This window comes from Brassica rapa, chromosome A08, assembly GCF_000309985.2.
Source record: "Brassica rapa cultivar Chiifu-401-42 chromosome A08, CAAS_Brap_v3.01, whole genome shotgun sequence".
Lineage (NCBI taxonomy): Eukaryota > Viridiplantae > Streptophyta > Magnoliopsida > Brassicales > Brassicaceae > Brassica > Brassica rapa.
Genome location: NC_024802.2, coordinates 13,304,300 through 13,325,730, shown reverse-complemented (window position 1 = coordinate 13,325,730; position 21,431 = coordinate 13,304,300). Strand labels below are relative to the sequence as shown.

At 30.3% G+C, this 21,431-nt stretch overlaps 1 protein-coding gene across 1 annotated transcript; it reads right to left on the bottom strand.

The window, feature by feature from the left end:
- Window positions 1-3,471: 3,471 nt before the first annotated feature.
- On the bottom strand, window positions 3,472-10,180 carry LOC103834456 (transcription factor bHLH85). The gene is made up of 7 exons (XM_033276681.1): window positions 7,157-10,180; window positions 6,713-7,006; window positions 6,526-6,591; window positions 6,379-6,444; window positions 5,007-6,285; window positions 4,831-4,923; window positions 3,472-4,553 (listed from the first exon to the last, which is right to left on the bottom strand). Exons 1-5 carry the CDS (start codon window positions 7,688-7,690, stop codon window positions 6,205-6,207), a joined length of 1,041 nt encoding a protein of 346 aa, XP_033132572.1. The 5' UTR covers window positions 7,691-10,180; the 3' UTR covers window positions 3,472-4,553; window positions 4,831-4,923; window positions 5,007-6,204.
- Window positions 10,181-21,431: the final 11,251 nt, after the last annotated feature.

Below are 21,431 nucleotides of genomic sequence, written 5' to 3'. Positions count from 1 at the left end.
TGTGCTGCTCTTATTTGTTGATATGACCTTGCTGCTCTTGAGATGCTGAAGAACCTGAGGATTTGAATGCGCCAGACGATGATGCCACACCAACTCACTGGCTGTTACCTGTCTATTAGAGTAAAACGCAACAAACTCGGCATTCTTCAGCTTATAGAGATCCTCATGACGAGGTCCTTTGGTCACTACTCTCTGAGAGTTGAGATCAATCACATATACCCAGTTAGAGTCAAAAAACACACCACAAGGATAGTCATCACATAACTTAGAGATAGAGAGCAATGGTTTTTGGATTCCAGGACACACAAGTACATCGAGTAAAGGAATACTACCTTGTGGAGTAGTAATGACCGTTGATCCAACATGAGTAATAGGCAGTTGATGTCCATTGCCGACCATCACAGATTCAGGTCTGTGATAAGGTGACACATTCTGAAGAGCAGAAGCATGAGCAGTGATATGAGCTGTAGCTGCAGAGTCAGGATACCACTCTCCACCTGCTGTGTCTGAGACCTGGATCGCAGCTAGAGCTTTTGGAATATCAGTACTTTGATATGCGTTGTCAAAGCGGTTCCAGCACTTCAGAGCCGAGTGTCCTACTCGTCCACAAATCTGACATGTTGGTCGGTTGCTATCACTTCCCTGAGCTTGATTCCAGCCAGAGGAGTTAACCTGTTGAGAAAATCCTCTGCCTCTGGTTGAGAATCCTCCACCACGACCTCTGGCACCAAACCTACCACCATTGTAACCACGACCACGCTGATTTCCATTGTACCCGGTCCGCTGTGTCTGAAAGGCTGTGAATGGAGTAACTTCAGCTGGAGTTTCATACGACTGCAGTCTTGTGTGAAACCCAGTAACTTCAGAGACCATATCTGAGAATGTCGGAGGCGGATACCGAGACATAGAACTCTGAATAACTGTAGAGATAGGGTCATAATCTCTAGAGAGACCATTCAGAAACGTGAAGACCTTCATAGACTCATCTACCGGCCTTCCAATAGAGCTCAGTTGATCACATAACACCCTAAACTCCCGACAGTAGACCAAGAATTCTTTACCTCGAGTGGAAAGGAGTTGGAGTCGACGACGAAGGTCAAATTCTCTAGCCACTGAGCTCTTGTTAAAGTTGTCTGCAAGCGCAAGCCACACTTCCTGCGATGTGGTTAAGCTATGAACATAACCCAAAACTTCCTCTGTCAGAGTACCAAACAACCACGATTTTACTAACTGATCCGTACACGTCCACGCTTCAAAGTCTGGATTCGGATTCACCACTTGAACTTCATTCTCTACAACCGTTACAGTTGCTTCAGGAGCCTCCACTTGCCCCGTAACAAAACCTAGAAGCTTCTGACTACTCAACAAAGCTTCAAACTGTGTCTTCCACAGCAGATAGTTGCTCTCACTCAACTTGAGAGTCACACAACTCGTCACATGTAGGCCCGTCGGAAACGGGTAAGGACCATTTGGAGCCTCTTCAGCCATTTGAGCGACCTGTTAAGGTTCTTATTGCTCTGATACCATGAGAAAAACTATAACTTTATGAAAACTGAATATATTTTCTCATTAAGTTCAGAAGATTACAATAGAGGCTCTTATATATTGTTCAGAGAGACTCTCAAACCCTAGTGTCATGCCTTAATCTAGTTACACGTGAAACGATCTAAACCGTTAGTTACATGACACAAGAGGAGCGTATTGGTTGTGCAGGACCACAGCCCAGCTGGCTCCACCTTCTTCCTTACCGTACTTCCTTGTCTGCACTTCATCACGTCATCACTTGAAACACCTTTTACCGCCTTCAGACATGGGCCTTTATTCTCTCTTCCTTCGAAGCCCATTTGAGTATCTTTGTCTTGGCCCACACTCTTCATCTCTTCCTCATCCTCTGTTTTCTTCATATTACTTACAACCGTATGGATATCAAACCATGCTTTAATCTTCATTTGAATAATCGGAAAATGATGTATCCCTAGGTTGCATCTCCGGTTAAATATTAGTATATATACTTTTCTATAGGTCTGGAATACCAAATTAATAAAATAAAAAACATAACCATTGTGTCTATCAATCTCTCTGTCTCTGTATATCATAATAGTCAACGTAGCTCTTTGAACTTGACTATCAACTGCACTTGCTCGTTTATTCATCAAACACACGGTGCATGAAATACGGCGACATTTAGAAGCCGTGGAAGAAGTTAAGGTGACGGTAAGAACGGACGTGGAAGATTATGCTTGCAGCTTGCTTACTTACAAATCTTCATTGTAGACGTATGAGATTTGTGTGATGGAAAATTATGGTTCACACTATCATATACATATATATACTTCCTCTGGCAAGAGAAATCAGATAGGCTACACAAGAACGTACCATATGTGGCTGAAAACTAGGGCCAGACAAAATATCCGTAAGTTTTGATACGATTTGTTATATGTTTCGATCTGGACCTAAAAATCCAGATATCAGTAATTTTACGAAAAGATAAATATTAATATGTATATTCGTAAGAAATGAAGCAATCACAAATACTAATATTTTGGAAAATGGATATTCGTCCAATCTGTTCCTATATGTACATATATATACATATATTAAAAAATTATGTATATAAATTATATAAATATTATATTTTATGTAATTTTTATAATAATTTTTGGATTTCCAAAAAGTAAGTAATTTTTATTTTTGTAATAAAATTTTATTATTTTATATTATTAAAGATTATTTATTTTTATTTATTTTATTTATACTGATCGAATCTGATATCCAAATTTAAAAAAATTTAGATATCCTGACACTGAATATCTGAGTAACTACAATTCGAATCAGATTAGATAACTGGTTATTCAGACGAAATGGATCGGATTACAAATACCTCCAAAAGTTTATATATTCGATTCGTGCATACCCTACTGCAAACATATTATAGCAAATTAACTACTGAGTTAGGAGTTCCATAGGGTCTTGCAGCCATCTTATGAGCAATGGATTTGGCAACACAACAGACTGCTTTTATTCATGGAAAAAAACATTTTTGGGCTACTGTAATGAATCTTTCATGATATATTCATCGAATGATTTTGACGTTAAATAATAAGAATTGAAAAATATACTGCCGCCCGGAATATCAAACTTCACACATATTAAACAGGAGACCGTATGTCTATTTCTAATCCTACCTACGCCACTGACTTTTAAGAATAAAAATCCAATATATGGAGTCCTCTCTTCAATTTGAATAAAAAATTTAGTATTTTTATTGAAGAAGAAAGCAAATTTGTAGAGTTATTAGCACATATATATTACCAAACTTCGGTTTCCTTTTAATTTATTTAATTCTCCTTTTTGGGTAAAAGAAAATTTAGTTTATAACTCCATTTGTGAAGTATTGGCTTTTAAAATATAGTCTTTATCAATGAGATAACACCATTATATAAACTAGGTCCGTTTCCGCGCTACGCGCGGATTATATATTTTTATTTAAAATTTTGATTTTGATTTTTTGACTTAATATGTTAATTGTTTTATTTTAATATTTTATTAAATTTTGTAAATGTTTACATATCTATTTAACCTGTTTTCTGATTATTTATTTTTTATGTTTTTGTTTTTTATGTTTTTGTTTGATTTGAAAATAAAATATGAAATTTTAATATTTTTCCATTTAACACATTGTGTAATTACAAAACAGATTTTCAATTTTGAATCTGCCTAGGACGGATCAGATATCCGCCGGATATTACAATTTTTAGAAGGATATCCGACATCCGGATATCCGAGAACCCCGAATCCGGATAAGGATAGTTAAATTATGGATCCACCAGATAAAGATCTGGATCCTTAAAATAAATAAAAAATAATATTAATATATATAAAATATTAACAATAATTTAAAAATAAAAAATATATAATTTTTTTAAATTTTTTTATGTATAATATTACATAATTTACATAAAATTTATATATACTATTAAAAATGAAATATATTAAATAAAATTAATTTTTATATATAGATATTATTATTTTTGAAATAGTTATTAATAAAACTTACGGATCTAGATATCCGGACTAAAAAATTAAAATATCTGGATCTGGATCCGGATCCGGCTTTGACGGATCCAACATTTTATTAAGAAAAAAGAACAACCATGCTCTGGATTGGATATATTCAGAAAGAGAAATGTTTGGAAAAGAAAAGTTAGTTAGACACAAAAAAAAAAAAGACAAACTGATTGCAGAAATTAAGAGACATGCAAAAAAGAATTGCCAATAAAAACATCAATTGTCGACCATAAAATGAACTTATAATAAAAACATGTATATAAAAGTGATAAGTTGTCTTACACGTTCCTTCCCCACTTCTCAGTGGCTGTTGCAACTTTATCTTATGTACCATGGCCAATATATTTTAGATAATGACCAAATGTTTTCTTTGTGGGGTAAGGAAGCTTGGAAAAGGCTCCTAACTCTTTTGAGTACATAAAACGCTGCTTTCTGAAGTCAAAAAAAATTTATTCCATGTCTCCTGAGGATGACGAACCAGTCATCTGCAAACATCAAAGGGCTTAACTGATAAAACATCATAAGTAAGAGTACTGAAATAACCTCAAGCATTCTAGGATAAAGAGGATTCAAATAGTATACGGTATATATTCATTATTAATTTTTGCAGAGACTGTGTGTTCATTCGTTGGAGGTAAACACTGAACTTTACATATATTCAGTCATTAAAGTAGTCTAAATCTAGTTTACAATCCAAACCAGTCACCGAGACTATTTTAGTGGCAGCCTAACAACTGAATCTAAAATCTCAAATGAGCTTACTTGGCTACGAAAATGAAGAGGCACAACTTTTTTAGAACCAGAAAACTTGGCTGGGGTGACTTTAAACGCATCTGCCTGGATGATACTGTTAACCTGTGAATCAATACACAAACACATGGCCATCATAAGCCTTTAACTCAAGTAAACAAATAGCAGGCATAAGAGTGATGATTTACCTTGCTAAACTGGATAAAACACTTGAAATCCACAGACCACATAGAGAAAAGCAAGACTAAGATGTGAGAAGCAAGAAGATCACCAAAACCGATCATAGCATCGATGAAATCTACGTTAGGCACGATTGTAGCCAACCACGTAGCATAGAGGATAGCAAACGGCCAAACATCCAAAGGCCACGCCCAGTGTTTCTTCCTACACAAGTCGACCTTGTCCACTACCTTTCCTCCCACGTGAAAGCTTGACATCTCAAACGAATCCCCTAGGTCACCGTCAGTGATCTAAACTTTCTTGGGTTCTGCACAACCTTTGATAAGAGACCTCGTAATCGATTTCAGCAATATTAGAACACGAATCTCAATTGGTATTGAGAAACGGTGCAACGAATCGAAAATCTACAAAAATCTGCCTAGTGTCAACCATTCAAAGCATCGGCGAATCGAGAAAGATGATTATGAAGCAGATCTAAGGAGAAGGTGAAGAGACGAACCTTTAGGCTTGGATTGAGTCTAGAGGATCTAAGCTAGGGTTTTCCAATCACGGTGTAACCTAAAGAAATCGCTATCTCGTCGTTTCCTCTCACCTAAACGCCTCACGATTGAGGTTATTCCCATGAAAGATGTACGATTAACATGGTTAAACCTTTTTTAAGAAACAGGGTTCACTAATTAATGTGCTAGCGAGAAGAGGAATCGGTAAAAACAACGCATCACTTACGTCATTCCATTTAGAGATTGGGCCAACCAATAACATGTGAAAGCCCAAATCAAAACAAAACAAAACACACCGTAAACCCACTCGAAAAACAATAAAACACGGAGGACCCACTGTCGACGTGACGTGGCAGAATGAATGGCTGAGAATATTTCGCCCATGTGGTATCCTTTATAACATCCTAAATTAGTCCCTTTTATATAGTGGGATGGTCAAGATACATTAAATTATAGGTCAAATTATAATAACGGCAACTAGACTGAATTGATAGAAACATCAGCATCTATAAAATAAAAGAATGGCTCAAGTCTTTATTGAAGAAATGGAATGTGATAAAAAAAAAAAAAGTAAAAGCGAATGTGCCTCTCCATTTCTCTCATATTGAACAAAGCACGAGCAATTTTAATCCAACTCATCCTAAGGCGGAGAATGTTTAAAATGAAAAGAATATTAATTTTGTTATAATTGACCAGAAGTTCCGCATCATCTTGATGAGTTGAGGCCAATGTCCATTCCGTTGAAAGCAATCGGCGCATACATCCACATATCATCAGAGCTTAATAACTGCGTAATTATATATAATTATAGTTTTAAGTTAGATCATTATCATATGATACATAATGTACGTAAAATGTTAAAATTAAAACCCTTCAGCACCTTAATTTGCAGCTGTAAAAATTTGACGTAGTGAACGGCTTCCTCAAGCATTGTACTGATATCGACCTGTTACGTATTTAATAAGTTATATATGCTCAGAATTTTACTATCATTTCTTGTATGTGAAGAATCATAACAAGTTTTTACCTTTGTTCCATTAGGGACAAGATTTTGCAAAATCCTCAGTCTCTCGTTAATCCTTTCTCTTCTTTTCTGCATAACCAATGAAATATCCGGACTTAGCCTTTGAACTTTTTGCGGAAGATTTAACTTTTGTAACAGAGAGTAAATATTAAGCCAAAAAAGTTGACGTTGACACGAGAAAAAGATTTACCCTTGCGTAAAGGCTTTGAGGGTCGGTGGCAGCACCACGACTAGCCCTGGTCTTGCCGTTGAGGTTTAGGGCCTTGGAGGCATCTTCTTCATCTTCTCCTCCAACGTCCTGGGAAGCGCAGTGTGATTCGTCTTCAGAACATAAAGTAATGCTAGAGTTCTGTCTACTCATCATAGGCCCAGTCTTTCTTTTCTTCACCTTCTCTCCTTCTTCCTCTTCCCCTCCATTCCTGTCATCGCCACTCATCTCTAAGCTCTTTTGGCCCCTCTTACCCACTTTTGCTTTCTTATTTTTCTAAATCCATGTGATACCGTTTATACAATATTAGTCAATAAATAATGTTATTATCATATATCTAATTAAATTGTGCCATTTTATATTTACTGTAAAATTGTAATATTTTGATGCAGTTGTAAAGAAAAAAATAAATAGATGTAAACTTACATCAGCGGATGTCGCACGTGATCTCTTCTTGGAACCGGTGAGATACTTCTGATGATCAGTAGTAGTCACAGAGATCTCGGGCTGCAACATGCTCTCCACGTCATCATGGGTCTCCAAGACGGCTCCCAAAGGCAAACGAGTCTTTCCAGATGAGTACTTTTCAACGTCACACTCACTAGTCTCCTCACCAACAAGGTAAGAGTTGGTGTTGATGGTCACATCTACCATGTCAAAGTCCATTGACCCATTGTTGTTCTCTCTAACCCCGGGTGGTGCCACCGCATAGTATTCGCTGTAGCTGCTGCTCTCACCAGAAAAACAGAAGCTACTGGCTTCAGGCATAATGGTAAGGTGGTTGTGATGAGAACCAAGGCTCCAACACAAGCCCTGGTGGTCTGCACTGGCCGTACCAGAGGATGAGCCGGTGCCAGGATGATCGTATGAGGTAAGGAGCTGGTTCATGAAATCGGCCTCTTCGGTTGCATATGTGTACATTCCTCCGAGGTTGTTGCTCCATTCTCCCATGGCTTCCATTTAATTTTTTTTATTAGAACTTAACAGTAATAATTAAGAGTTTAATCTTAATTAAGAAGATTGGTTAGTTTTGTTTCTTGGAAGTCTTGTAAGAAGTGAGGGAATGAGGGAGAGGAGTTGGGATGTATATATAGTGAACATGACGAATAATGGACAAAGTCAACACTTGTGACACCAATTGCAATCACCTTCCTAATTAATTAATAAGTAACCAAGTCTTGATTCCCTTAGATATGAACAGCTAATTATTGTGGGCGATACAACTTAGTCTTCAAAGCATATTTTGTCGTTTCTCGGTTATGACTCGATGCATTCTGCTTATCTTATTGCTTAACTTAAGAGTATATTATCTCATATTTGTTAAACACAGAAATTTAAGTAAGCAAAAAGATTATAGGTCGGATGATATTCCCGAATTATGACCAATGTGATAACTGATGAGCCATGATTATAGCGGTATTCACAGTTAACGGGGGTTTTCAACAGAATTATGGGATCAAGATTGGAGAATCTCACTAGGTTATTCAACTTTATTGTAGATAATATCTTAGTCAGGATTAGGTTTTCGTTTTACCAAAGCATTAACTAATGGCAGACTATTCATTATTAGGAGCTTTTTTCGAACTCTATTTGGAGATGAATGGACTAAAATAGAAATGAATTTTTGCATACAGATAAGATTGAAAACACTCGGGGACATTGAATTTACGGTCGGGTTCATAATATGCTCGCTAATTGCTACAGAAATAAAATGTATAACTACATAAACTACACAGTTATTAGAATAGATATTCGTTGTTCAAAAAAAAAAAAGAATAGATATTCATAACTTAATATGTGTCACAAGGTTAACAATATTACTGAACTTTTTCTTATCGAAACAATAGATCAAACTTTGAATTCGGTAATCTAGTACTAATAACAGGCATGTCCAAATCAACATTTTATGTTTATGTATGGATTTAGACTGTAGTTTTTAGTGATCCATGAAGTTTAATGTTGAGTATTAAATTAGAGCCATCTTTGAAAAACTACATATGATCCTTATACAGCAAAAAGTAAACTACATATGCTACCTTCAAATACTTTCCATTAATAGACATATAGTTCAACCTGCCATGATATAGAAAATACCTTGTTTTAACCTGCCACTAGATGACAACTTGCCTGCATGCGCGCAATGAATCTTTTATACTAATTTTTGTTCATTAAATAATTTTAATATTTTGCAACACTACAATCTTTATCAATTGTAAAATTACGATTACAAATATTGGTCTCTTAAATGTATCATCGTTGTTGAAGAGCTAACGTATTACAACTTATTTTAATTATTTTTAAGACTTCATATGCACAAAAAAAATTAAATTTTGCGGCTGACACAAATCACAAAAACCAGATAGGCAACATCAATTGTAAAATGAAGAAAAATGATTAGGTTTTATGCTCTCAATTTGTTTACTACTGACTCTCCATAAGTGATTTCATATTTTACTTCTATAAAATTATGTTTTCGTTCTCGTTTATGTTTCACTCATATGAGTTTTTTTAACTTATTCTGTGAATTAAGTGAATTACATAAGAGTCAATTTAAAAAGATGGACATGGATAAAAATTAATTCCACTCTATAGATACATATCTAAGAATCAAATTTGTAAGGAAAACCACCGACAAACTCTATTTACAGGTTAGTATTCAAATCTAATATATCAAACTGTTATAGATAATAAGTGAAGACTCGAAATATAAATGTTTGTCTAGTATATATTCACCAGTTCGGTCAAAAAATTATCTAATTCTAGAAAAAAAAATTACTTACTTTATTAACCTACATTTTTGAGGTTTAGTTATTTAATAGTATACCGATAAAAAATAAATATAATACTTTATGATTCTAGTATATGTAAACTATGTATAAAGTAAGAACTGTTTGATTTATTAAATGATAAACCAGAAAACTTATAATAAATAGTTAAAATCTCTCATTCTTACATTTGTAATATAGGTAGATAGGATATTAGGAAGAACCAAATACTAAACAAATGATCAAATCTCTCATTCTTCGAATAAACTCAAAAAGAGGTGATTAGAATCTTGTCATGATATTTTACTAAAAACTTTTCTTTTAGGAATAAAAATCAAGATTAAAGTATTTAATCTGAATGAAATAATATATACATGTATAGTGCTTCCAATATTAAAGATCACTTCAATTTGAAGAACTGTATTTCTGGGATTGTCAGAATCAAATACCATATTAAAAACTACTTATTTAAAAATTAATTTGTATACATAAAAGTATATACATTAAGAACATAAATCAAAACCAATATCTTTTGTTTATTTACAATCATTTTTTGGTAAAGAAATCAAAACAATCATTTTATTTACTTTATATGGTATATTATTAAATTTTAGTGATATTGAAATAGATATATACATATATATATGGTATATTTTAATATAAACATTTATTATTGACCCTTCCTACTCATATGATTTTATTAACATTTGTATATTTCATGTAGCAAAATTTTAAACCGCTAATAACAAAACTTTTAATGAGAGATTTTTCAAAATTAAAATATTAAGATATCAATAATTTTTTAATGCAAATTTTGAAATTGACATATATTTTTATATAGTATATAATTTATTTCAAATGTTATTAATATGTATATAATATGAATATCTCTAAATGAGACTTTATATTCATACGATTTATGATTATTTGTATCTTGCTTGAACAAAAAAAATGAAACGATTGATCACAAAACTTTTACCATATTCGTAAATTTATAGTCGTTTTGAAAAAATTCAAATATAACATATAAGAAAAAATCTAATTTTTTTTATTATATGCTTAATGTAATTTTCTAATTTATTTCAATAATATATACAAAAAAAAAGAAGATACAAAAATTGTTATCAAATATGTATTATTCATAATCATTAATTGTCATATATATGTAAATCATATTAGGTAATTCTGTAGCTTTTATTTCAGAAAAAAATTGAGGATATTCTTTTGTACACTATCAATCAATTTGATAGTTAGTTTAATATAGATATATAATATATATATTTGTATGAACCAACTTATTTTTCTAAAGATTCTAAGAATCATCATAGTAATGAGACGTTAAGAAAATATGTTGTAATGGTTTATGATTAATATATTGGAGATGATATAGCAAAGACCTTTTATTATTTTAGTTGGATAATATTATCTCGCTATAATGTTCTACACATCTCAGAATATTCCAATATATCTTTTGATAAAATATAATTGTATTTTATCTTAACTCTGTATAGCAATACAACGTATCAATCAATATATTACGTTTCACAACAAATAAATAATCGCAAAATAAACAAATTGGGTCTAAGGGGGAGATATTTATATGCGCTTCCCATATAAGAATACATAAGATGCAAGTGCAACAAGTTGCTTATATGTTATAGATTCATATTTTTCTAGTTATATAAATTTTATGAGTATATATGGTATTTTTAAAATTAAAATTTAAGAATAAAATTTAAGAAATAATATATCTCACTAACAAGGAAATTTAATAGATTTACAAAATCAGGGAAAACTAAATTTTTTGAATAACAGTTGATTTTCAATAAATTTAAAGTCTTTAAACCAATAACAAAATATTTTACTAAGATTTTAAAAAATACATAAACCAATTATTAGGAAATTTAAAAACAAAACTAGTTTTCAAAATTTTTTATCTATCAGTAATTAAACCTCCTAAGATTATATCCAATGATCCCTAATTTTGATTAAAAAAAAATTGAAATGAGGGAAAATTGTGCATTATTTTAAGGAAATGAGGGTAAAAATAATATATCTTTAAATTTGAAGGAAAACTATTTATAACTTCATTTTAATTTTGAAACTTATAAGAAAATAGTCCGTAAACTTTTATAATAATATTTGCGTGCTTATACTTAATCAAATTATAACTATTTTAATACAATTATAAGTTCATTTAAACCATTATATTCTAGAAATTTTAGTGATAAAATTTTTCAACTATTTTTGAATTGGAAAAAAAATTAATTAATTTGTAACGTTTTAAACTCTTATATATATATATATATATGGGTGTGTGTGAATGTATTCAAATAAACTTATTAAATAATATAGATTTAGTTAAATAAAATTATAAAAATTAATTAAAAAAAAAAGATTATTCAAATTACTAACATGTATTAATAATAGGGTATACTTAGAATATTTTTTGAGGCAAAATGAGAAAAAAATATTTAGACCAAAATTCAATCTCACTTTGAATTTGCTTCATTTTGATGGAAATATGAGAAAAATCATTGGAGATACGCCTATAATGTGAAACATATTTATAAATATATATATATATATATATATATATATATATATATTTTTTTAACCACATTTATAAATATATATATGTGTGTGTGAATGTATGCAATATATATATAAGTAAAAATATACAATATTGATGTACAAGGAAGGGTATTAAAATAAAATAAATGAGAATTATGAATGAAACCCTAAAAGAAGGTCCTAGCTCGTGAGATCTTTGTCTCTTACTGCCCGTGGTGGCTGGGATGATCGGATTACTCGTCGGCAATAGTTTTCTCAATCTTTGAAATAGTATTTTGGGCAAACCCATTTTATTGAGAGTGTTCTTATGATCTATCAAAGACATCATTTTCATTTGGTAATGCTTACCTTTCGATTAAGCTTTGTATTCTGTTAATCTAGTTAACTCGTGATTCTTATTCGATTGTAACGGCCGCTAGACCTTCCGGAGTTAATTCTTCTCGTTTTTCTTTGTTATAGTTTTGTGATCTTATCCACTACTAGTCATATTTGTAACTTCTATCAGAAACAAAAATATATTTTAGTATAAAATTTTACGATTATACTAAAATACTTTTAAAATATAAAGTTATAAAAAATTGACAGAGTTTCGTAAAATGATCCTTACACATTAGAGATCAGTGTACCTGTGTCCTCCAATATCATTCAAAACACAGTTGAATAGTTTACACAAACGTATCTATTTTATTCGGATATTTATGCAGAGGGATAAAATATGTGCACAGCTCGAAAGACCCAATTGGGTAATCTGATCTGATTAAATTACATTAAAATTATATTGCTGGAACTATGGTCCCATATTATTTTGGAATACTAAATTTAGAAGCAAAGCAATCCTTGCACGCACGACCAAACATCATGGCACATCGGACGAGTATGGTTCGGACATTACTATTATTTCTTTGTTGGGTAGATAGCTGGCAATTTGATGCATCTTTAAGATTTAAAATAGCCAAACGACCACTTTTTTTTTTATATATAAAATTGTCGTTTCAGTTAACATAGACGCTATATTTTGTAATTTTTTTTTTTTGCAAAAGATATATTTTGTAATATAATTCCTAGTTTTTTTTCATTCTTGTAGTAGTAGTATTTTATGGATATTAATTCCAGAAAACGAATACAGGTACGAAAATAAAAATCCGATCTAACAATTTTGCCTTTTTCAATAGTCGATAATTTTTTTTAAATGCTTTTTTTCCTTTTTCTGAATTAAAAAAAAATATATTAGTCCATCTACTATTTGAACAAAAAAGATACCAAGTGAATTGAGGAACTTTTCTGAATATTCTAATGAAAAATGTTAAAACATGCGCCAACTGATCATCATCTACTATATAACTTCTCGCATTCATGGTACGTTAGATCCGAGCCACTGCCCCAGGCATAATCCGTTTTTCATACGGTTAGGGTATATTAGGTCTACGTTCGTTTTTCATACGGTTAGTTTCCTTATTAAACCAATATTATTGTTGAAGTTAATTAGTACTATAATGTGTCATTGATCATGAAAACCTTAAAATGAAAAATAAGATTAATAATCTGCAATAACGAGAAACGAAACGAATCGAATCATACCAAATACAGTACAACAAGAAATCAAGGTGCAACGTGTGTCGGATATTCCTCAGCATCATTGTTCACATTAAATTCCAAACGAATGTTTTTAGACACTTAAAATATAGACTTGACGTAAACCACACGCATATAGTAGAAAATTTGGGTTAACGAAAGCCATTAATAAATAATCAGAAAATCACATATTTAACTGATAATGGGAAAGACACAACTGACGGATCGTTCATAACTGTTTTTATATTTTCGATTTACATTTGGTTCCATATATAATTGGCTCCAAACGTTTATTAAGTAGAATTATGTTTCTGAAAAATAAAATTGTTATTGGAGTTGATACCCAATGTTTTTTCAGGACGCCATTTTATTAATGAATTTACTGAAAAACATTGTTTTCAAATATTAATTGAAAACATAATATATGCAATACATTTTATAAATGAATTTATTTAATCCTGGATGCCAAAAACTTAATTAATTGGAAAATTCAAGGGTTTATTCGCTTACTAACAAAAATGGGAAGAAAAATTGAGAGAATGACACTGATTTTGACGTAATAAAGAAAATAAGGTTGAGTTGTGCCGGTTATACCATTTTAAGTACAATTACCCCGTAAATAAAGGATATAGTTGATGATCAGACTAATTCAGATATAGACAACATTCACTGAATAATATTCACTAATGATGCAATGGAAGCACCCACGTCACATTCTTAGTTACCGCATATGTATTCATTGTACTCAATAATGTGTAGATGAAATATAATACTTTTTCAGTGGTATAATATTTTCTAATATAAAACTATACAAAACATGAATTATGACCAGTAATAAGAGCTTTGTTACCGTGCTGCTCAAACAAGAAAATAATGCAAAATATTTTCTAAAATAAAACTATACAAAACATGAATTCTAGAATATACTTGACTTGGGTTTAATGCTGTCCGATTTCACCTCCACCCTCTAAATACTAAACACTAAGACATAATCACTAAATTTTGAACCCAAAAATAAAACCTAAACCAAAGTATCAAAATCTGAAGTACATAATATTTTGTAATATTAAACTAAACTATTTTTCCTAATCGAATATAACATTATAATCTGTGAAAATGCTTACACATGAAATTATAAGGACGTTTCTATAAACAGTATAAACTGATAACGAATTGACAAATAAATATTATAAAATTAATAATTTGGATCATTGTACATAAATGAATATATACATTGGAACATGAAAAATAGTATAGTACAAATTATTGAAATTATCAAATGGTGTAGAAATACTATACTAGATATGTCTCAACTTAGCAAATAGTATATTTCCTACAGTTATCACCTTGCCGCAGCTCTTACAATATGGTTTTGCGAAGTCGAATCCGCAAAGCATTAATTCACCTTGTTGCAGTTCCTGTTTCATCGTCCTTGGGACTGTTAATTTCAGAATCTGAAACGTCTCTCCCCTTTTCTCAACACCTTAGCCTTCGAAAGTGGTTTCTCGTCCATAATACTTCACTGGCAATGTGGACGGTGATGTCGGAGGTCGCGCAAATCTGAGAGATATCATATTCATCTTCTCCAAAATTATCAAGTAAAAACTTATTTTGAATTGTATGTGAATAACAAAAGGCCAGGAATTTACTTTTTATTTTTAGTTATTATTTATTTTGGAAACAGGTTTCGGCGGTTGTTTACAAGTGCATAAGTGTATTATTATATAAAATACACGCGCTAAATCTATGAAAAATAAGGTCAATTGGTTAGACAATGAATTATAATTTTTTGGACGATGTAGGGTGTAATTTCCCAAAATTCAGTGTGAAAATATATATTAAGAAAGCAAAGCAATGTAAAATATATATTTTGTTTTTAAATCCTTTAAAGAAAATAAACAATGTAAAATAAATATTTTCTATAATGAAGCAGAATACATATCGCCGAGAAAACACCTACTTTGTAAATAATGACCTCCAAATCGCTTTTTAAAGTTAGTATATGTAAAGTACATCTATTCTATTAAAACTGAAATACAATAATAATTGTTTATTTTAAGTGGTTTTTTATAAATTTTCATTTTTAACTAATTCTAAGCACTTCATTTATTGTTTTTAATTAATTCAAAACATTTATTACAAATTATAAAACATAAATTAACTATTTTAAGTATTTTATTATATTTTTTACATTTATTTTTTATTCTTTTCGACTTCTTCACTAATTATCTTTACAACATTAATTTATTTGACAACATGTATTTTATGTTAACCATAATAATTCGACATGTTTAATTGTTATTGCTCTATTTTTGAAAAAAAAAACTTCAAAACAGTAGCATTTTTTTTTACAAATCAGTTATGCATAGATATTCGGATATCCGTATGGATATAGATCGTTTCTTTTGGATATCAGAATTTTTGGGTTTTAAAATTAGGCTTTTTTGATGTATTATAAATTTTCAAATATGCAATATACAATACAATTTGTTAAATAGTGGTACATGTAAATATATAACACTAATCATAAAAAAATTATCAGTTTAACAAAATATAAAACCAACATCTGCGCGGATCAATCTATATATAAAGTGCAATTATTTGATTCTTAATTAAATTTGATTCGGCTGACGATTGGTAGTTGAAGGGAATGTATTTATTTAATTATTTATTCTCTCAATATGGCTTCCTGATTTGTCTATACTTAACGATACGATTATTACAGAATCTTTAATCTATCTTATTAAAACGTTTGTTACGGTTTGCGTCCGCCTCGTCCATTCGTGGTTTTCTTTTTATTAAACTTCGACGTTTGGTGCATTGATTGAATGTATAACAACAAAAACAATTGTCTTTTTTTTTTTAACAACAAAAACAATTGTCTATAGGCAACAACATTTAACATTATTTAATGGACACACGAAATGAATCATATATTCGACCAAAAATAAAGAAATGAAAATATACATTAGAATAGATTTTGATCAAACAAAGACCAGAAGATCTATTTTTTTTATAAGGTAGTTAATATATCTGCTTACATATATCCAAGTGATTTTGTCCGTTTCGTTTAATGGCCGGAACTGAGATCCAATCGTCATTGTCTAGTCACACCATCGAAAGATGAATGTATCCTTTCTCAAAAGCTTTAGGTCAATCCGATCCACACTATCTTTTCTGTTACTTGATTCAAATGTAACAAAATTTAACCAACGTATCACGTTCTTTGAATATAATAAACTAAAGACATACATAAGACTATAAGAGTGTATTTCCAACACCTACTTTCAAGACATACAATAGTTAAACACATTAATTATTTGCACCCTCTTACGAATAATACTAGATTGAATTCTCAACATTATTAAAAGTATGTACATTTTTAGATATCTCGGAGTTGTATTCTTTTGCAAGCAAACATCACAAGTAAAACTTGTGTTGTTTCACTGTGCATTCCCGTTACTAATCTGCGTTTTTTTTTCTTCTTCTTGAACTGCATCTTTGATGAATGTGTTATTGAGTGTTGTCATCATGTTAGAAAAGCGTGTGTCCTCATAGAACTGAGTAGGAGTAGTATATATATAAATGACGATTTAGATCCAAAACTTCTTAACCAAAATAAGTGTGTGTTTCTTACATCTTTCCAAATAGTACGTAGTTGACAGTTGGATTGCTATTTATTTTATTTGAAATGTTTTGAAGGAAAAGAAGAAGAATGTATTTTGTTTTTGATGAGACTTTAGGCCATAAATATTATTGATTTCTATAATCAACTTGCTAATGATTTACGTTAAGTAAGTGATAGACATTCCATAATATGTCTTCTCTTGGTAAAAGACTTCATGATGATTTTACTAAGCTTTTTCGCTAAACGAAATCCAATCTATACTATACTAAAAGGAGGATATAAGCTCCTCTTAGAGTATCCACGTAGGCACAAAAAATCGTCCAATCAGAGAGTCCGAAGTTGCCACGTCATCTCATTTATTTTTTCGTAAAAAATGAAAAACCAATGCAAAGGAAAGGATCGAACCCGGGTTATAATGACATGAATATATGAGAGATACCACTAAGCCATTGAGACTTTCTTGAACACATATACAAGAATCACTAAATATGTAATCACACTCTTATGTACATTTATAATAATATGGATTCAACTTTCAAGACTCCAATACATTGTTTTGTAAAAAAAAATAAGTAAGTGACTAAGCTAATATATTCTTTGAAAGTGTGAGAACATTGACATATACCACAAAGAAATAGATTTTTGTTTTCGTGACAAAGTTAAGAATTTTGTAAAAGTATTAACATATAAATTTTCGTGACAAATATGAAAAAACATAAATTTTTGTACAATTTTGACAAAACAACTCAAAACATAGTTCTCTAATGTCTTAATAAAATATTATTTAAGGGTGCAATAATTAAATATATCAATTCAATAAATTTTGTAATTTATAAACAAAACAATAACACAACAAATTTTGAAACATTTGTTTAACCTATCGATTTCTTTTCATGAGAATCCAACTAAACAAGATAAAAAAAAACAATTAGATTTATTTAATTACCATTTTATATATATATTTCATATACACAAATAAATATAATATAACAACATAAGCTTGCTTTCCCCGATTCATATTAAAACCTTTTTAAGTTATCTACCAAAACAAATTAATTAAATCAATCAAATTGTTAGAATAAAACAAATTAAAATATAATTTTATTTTAAATTAAATTATTTAAAAACTGATTTGATGGTAATTTTTATGACATATATATATTATGTGAAAGAAATATAAGCTTAATATGGAAAAAAATCTTAAATACAAAAAACTCTAAAATTAACAAAAAAAACTAATAAAAATTAAACTATGATATCAATTGAAAGCTTCTTAGACAATATTAATAAAATATTTAAGCGATAATAAGACAAATTTGATTTTTTTTTCAGCCAAAAGTTTATTATTAATTAGCATCAGTTATTTCAAAATATTTAAGAAATGATGGACTTAAATGATATATGAACTATGAATAGTAGTACTTTGTAAAGCTGACTTAGATAACACAACTGTACATCATTTCCCGTCCTTTTTGATGCCTAAATTCAAAATTTTCAGAGCAGTTATTCCACAAAGAGATCGTATGAGAAATTGTTTTGATATTCATATTTGTTTCTTGACTGTTAAGAAGATTGATAACTGTAAAAATGTCTCCTTCGAATATTATATGTCTATAATCGAATCTCCACCATGAGACAACTTTGTTTAAAAAGTAAATAATTTCATTTTTTTATATTATATAACAAATATATATTATTTAGATAATAAAAATATAGTTATTCATCTATTACAAATATCTATGCAAATATGTGAATCAAATACAACAATCAAACAACATAATGATTTCCACAAAGAAAATTTAAAATAAATATATTTATGTTATGTAGTCTTATTTTATATTCTTTAAATAATGTAATACAATATTATACATTATTTTTTAGAATTGAGAATTACATATATATCAATTAGACAAATTAAGCGATAATTAGACAAATTTGATTTTTTGCTAGCCAAAAGTTTATTATTAATTAACATCAGTTATTTCAAGATGTTTAAGAAATGATGGACAAAAAAATAGAATGAACATAAATAATATATGAACTATGAATAGTATTTTGTAAAGCTCACTTAGATAACACATCTACACATCCATTTTCAGTCCTTTTGATGCTTAATTCAATTTCTTCAGAGCAGTTATTCCACAAAGAGATCGTATGAGATTGTTTTGATATTCAGATTTGTTTCTTGACTGTTAAGAAGATTGATAACTATAAAAATGTCTCATTCGAATATGATATGTCTATAACCGAGTCCCCAACATAAGACAAGTTTGTTTTAAAAGTAAATAATTTTATTTTTCTTATATTATATAACAAATATATATTATTTACTGATAATAAAAATATAGTTATTCATCTATCACAAATAACTATGCAAATATGTGAGTCAAGTAGAACAATCAAACAACATAATGATTTCCATAAAGAAAATTTTAAAAAATATTTATATTATGTAGTCTTATTTTATATTCTTTAAATAATGTAATACAATATTATATATTATTTTTTTAGAATTGAGAAATACATATAAAATTTTATCCGCGCGTAGTGCGGTTAAAAAATCTAGTATATATAATAATCCTAGACAAACAAATACCAAGTATGTGCCAGAATTAAGAAAAAGACTACCTAAATTAAATACAAGTCTGTATCATTTTTCTACTTCTTATATCACAGATCTTATGAGTATAATCAACTCTTATATCAATGTTTAGTACAGGTCCACACTGTTGACAAAAAAAACAACTCTTTGAGTAATTTTATTTTGTAATATTTAAAATTAATAAAAATATTCAGAAGGGGCAGGCTAATACAAAATACACCTTTTCATTTATTCAAACGTGTAAATTAGGAAAAACATTATTTGAAAGAGAAGTAACATATTTTTTCTTAATTTTGACATAATTTCCAAGAAGTTAGGTTTTGAATAGAATCAATATAGATTGTGACATTGCAGATGCATTTATTTTGGTTATATGGCACAAGTTTACTATTTTCTTTTCATATCCAAAACCTTTAAATAAATATCTTAACAATACATTTTTGGAAGACAGATTATTCTTTTATAAATGATCAGATTAATTTCTGAATTAATCAATTGCATAAAAACCTGTATCTATTAAAAATAATACGGTTTACACTGGATATTCTTCACCAACTAATTATTCTATATCGTGATAAAGTATTTTCGTAAATTATTAAATAACAATTGACTTTGGCTTTTCATCTCCTATTAAATCAAATGACTTTTGTTCGAGGTATTTTTTTAATATCTTTACGGTTTATACTTGTAAACAGCTAAGGAGAAAATTATGTATATTTCACTCAATCGAATAATATATTCAACCAAGAAAAAATGAAATACAAAATGGCTACGGGAAAAGTCATTTTCCCTCTCCTGGTATTTATAAAAATTCCATATATGTGTAGAGGTAACAATATAGTTTATTTATATTTTTTATTATTTGACACCAAAGCTGATATCAATTAAAAAAGCTCGCCCTAAATTCAACGGAGTGCGAAGAGCCATTACACAATTGTTTCCCGAGGCCAGCAGTGGCCTAGTTTGCTGTTGCCATCTCTCGCTTCTCGTCCTCTTCAACTCCAGCTTCTTTGTCGTTATTTCGTTTGGTCTCTTGTTCACTCGCTTTGCTTCGGGCTTTTTCTCTCTGATGACTTCCACTACAAGAAAACAGCGGTATTCTGACGGACGTTCCGACGGAAAATGAATTCCTCGGAATATACCGAGGAATTTCCGAGGCAATTCCGAGGAAACCCAAAATTTGGCTTCCTCGGAATTTCCTCGGAATATACCGACGGAATTCCGAGGAAAATTCATTTCGTCGGAATATTCCGACGGAATACCGAGGAAAATAGTATTCCTCGGAAAAAACCGATGAATTCCGAAGAAATATTATAGACGTTAGAGAGCCGTTGGAGAGCCGTTGGGGGGATTTTAAAAATTCCGAAGAAATTCCGAGGGCAGAAAGATTTTCCTCGGAATTTCCTCGGAATAGATCTTGTCGATTTAGGGATTTGATTATACATTCCTTTTCCTCGGAATTTCCTCGGAATTTTCCGAGGAAATTCCGACGACGATAGAGTTTTCCTCGGAATTCCCTCGGAAAATTCCGAGGAAATTCCGAGGAACTTGGGGTTTTAA